The 3070-nt window shown below is 45.4% G+C and overlaps 1 protein-coding gene across 1 annotated transcript; it reads right to left on the reverse strand.

Moving 5' to 3' along the window:
- Positions 1-595: 595 nt before the first annotated feature.
- Positions 596-2633, reverse strand: AOL_s00054g591 (uncharacterized protein; the record flags this gene model as incomplete). The annotated part of the gene is made up of 4 exons (XM_011121907.1): positions 596-964; positions 1031-1783; positions 1849-2102; positions 2186-2633. The coding sequence occupies 4 exons, from the start codon at positions 2631-2633 to the stop codon at positions 596-598; spliced, it is 1824 nt and encodes a 607-aa protein (XP_011120209.1).
- Between the last annotated feature and the right edge of the window lie 437 nt (positions 2634-3070).

Genomic DNA, 3070 nt, shown 5'->3' on the forward strand with positions numbered 1-3070 from the left:
ACTTATTTCTGTTTAGCTATTTAGGTAGATAGCAAAATGTTATTTAGATCTTTTTAAACGTTCAATAAACGATAGAGAGAAGAGAGAGAAAGAAAGGCAGAAGAACAAGTCCCAATAAAGAGACTGATTTATGATAGAAGTGTAGAAATAATCAAGCATTTCAGGCGCCGCCCCAACCAGTATAAGGTATAGTCGTAAAAAATGCATAAAAACAATGCTTAACTAGTACTAAGGAAACGTTAAGGTTGAAATAAAGGTAGTAAAAATAAAGATAAGACTCCAGCCCGATGAATTGATAAAAACAATTGAACCATAAGAAGAAGAAAAAAGGGGAAGAAAGAAAGAAAGGAAGGAAGGAAGAAAAAAGGAAGGAAGAAAAAAGGGAAGAGACAATAAAGAAACAAGGAAAGGAGAAACGAAACAAAGACTAGACGAAGAACGAGTTTTGTACCACCGCAACCACCCGAGATCTTATTTTTAAAATATGCATATAGCTATGGAGATGAAGGGGGGGCAAGGAACCAGCGCCGATGGTAAACACTTCGAGTATAAATAAAGTAAGAAAGGATGTAAAGCGCTCACAATACTCTCCATTTTAATTCCCGGTGATGTTTGAGACCCTCGAGTTCTTCTTCCTGAGATCCATAATCCACATCCTCATAGCCAATTCATCCTCCTCTCGAGCGGTGAGATCCGGTTTCCCCTTGGAGGAGGGTTGCGCTCCCATGCCCGTAAGGTGTCGCCCAGGGCTGCGACTAGCAAACAAAGTTCTGTTCTCTTCATTCTTTCTCCTCTTTTTAGTCTTATCCTCATTTTCCTTGTGAGAGATATCCTTGTCTCTGTTCCTTCTAAGGGATTTACCCGAACCCATCGCCTCATTCTCAATGCTACTCTCTTGAACCATAGCCAACTCCATGTCTTTAACCTTCTTGTAAGCTTTGCTTGCCCTTCGTTGAGCAATACTCTATTTTGCTAACGTCGGCTCTAGCGAAGGCTTTCTTGAGATGGTTCGCAAACTTGGAGTTCTAACCCGGCTGCTCGATGACGGTGCTGTTGGAAGGCATAGAAATCTGTTTTCGGGAGGGACCCCGTGTCTTTCTTCCATCTTTTCCCTTACGATTCTGTATAGATACTCGAATTGCGATTCCGATTGTACCATGTACATCCTCTGGACTCTTAATTTGTCTACCAAGTCGAAGATTGGGTCTGTTTCTCCTTCAACTGAATCGTAGGTCCCATGGTTGATTTCGGGAAGCATGTGGTCTAAGGCTATAAAAGTGCCTGAACGTCCGACACCGGCTGAACAATGGACGATTAGAGGTGACTCCGGGACTTCGTTCTTCTCATTCGCCAATTCAACGAGCTTGAGTAAAGCATCGGAATCATCTCCCTCTGGAACATTCCAATCAGGCCATCCCTTGAATAGAAGATGCCATACGATCTTTGTGTCTCCCGGTCCGAGTTCCTTGGCATACCCTGACGCATCGGGCGCAGCGGTATGTGTTCCCTGCAGGACCTTGATTTCAATTTTTCGAATTTCTGTCCTAGCTTCCTCGTCGTACTTATATTCCAAAAGGTTCAATTCAAAATTGAATGGGTCGACGGTGCCAGGTTCTGGGCGATCGAAACGGCGCCAACTGTCCTGCATATCCTGTGGGAAGTAGGAGTAACATTTTTCTCGGCCCATCTCAAAAGTTTTGGTAAGCATGACAATTACTCCTGGTCCAGCGGTTTGCTCAAGGGCCATGAGCCAGAGGTGTCGGGCTTGATCTTGTTTTGGTCCCTAGATATCTTGTGTTAGCCATCTTATCATGAACGGGCGTTAGACCAGGGTTATCAAGGCCATACCTGTGTTGCGATATATTGTTTCGGGCCAGTCTGCTCACTCTCAACGGCGATATGGGAGGCATTGATATAATCGTTATCGGCAGCGTCAATGCCTAGCTTGACTCTAGTCGAACTCCAAACGTGGATATTTGCATATCGATTTCTAGAGACAACCTGTGCATCTTCGCTGATGTAGAAATCCGAGTCCTCATTTTGGCTATCACCGAATCGTTCCCGCTGTCTTACGTCTAAAGCTTTGAATTTCTGGGTTAAGCCTAGATTGCATATCGGTCAGTTATCCAAAAATTCGTAAATTTTATGAATGAGGTTGTGATAGGTGGTATTCGGTGTGACGTACTAATTGGATCTTGCAGCAAGAAATCCGGCAGCTCTGAAGCTGCTGTTGCTGCTGCCCCACTAGTACTACCGCCACCATCCTCATTTGACGCCGGCGACGACGATCCAGCTGGCGGACTAGGTATCTGAACTATTGGTGGCGACGAAGCTCGCAGCTTCTTGGGATCCGAGTCCTCGGAGAGAAGATTGGGCGAATCGCCGTTGGCGGCGACGGTGCTGTGGTCTCGTTTGAACACCATATGAGCTACTCGTTTGACGGATGAGGTCAGGCCGAGGACCTTGACCCTTGTTCGTGGAGGAGGCAGTTTGGGAGAAATTTGGAGGGCGAACAGGGTTTGAGGTTGGTTGTGGGATGGGACGTGTTGCTGCGGCAGCGGAGCGGAGGGTTTTATGGGGATCCAAGTCCACGCAGCTTTGAGCTTCGGCGTCGACGGCGAACGTTTCTTCATGCAGAAAACTTTTGGGAAAAAAGAAAAAAGAAAGAAAAAGAGGAAAATGTGGGGAGTTAGTAGTCGAGGACGGAGATGTAGGATCAATTGGCCCTTAGTTTTTTTTCTTCCCTAGAACAAAGTTCGCAGTTTTCAAAGACTTGAGTTTGAGGATTTGAGGTTCTGAAACGGCCAAAGGCAGTGTCGCGCGATTAATACAGCAGGATCAGTCGGTATAGCAGGGTATTTCTGTGTGCACAGCGCAAGACTAAGCGGATTCCAACAAAGAGATTCTCAAGAAACCGATAATTGGGAGTAATAGCGCCGACGGTGCACAGAATTAGGATAAAGGTAAGGCAAGGCAGCTTGAAGGCAACCTGAGGATCTAAACAGTCGAATCCACAGTTAATCAATATTATATCAATGCCACAACCATTTGTTGCCGATATCGATATATA

Source organism: Orbilia oligospora, assembly GCF_000225545.1.
Source record: "Orbilia oligospora ATCC 24927 unplaced genomic scaffold scaffold00054, whole genome shotgun sequence".
Taxonomy (NCBI): Eukaryota; Fungi; Ascomycota; class Orbiliomycetes; order Orbiliales; family Orbiliaceae; genus Orbilia; species Orbilia oligospora.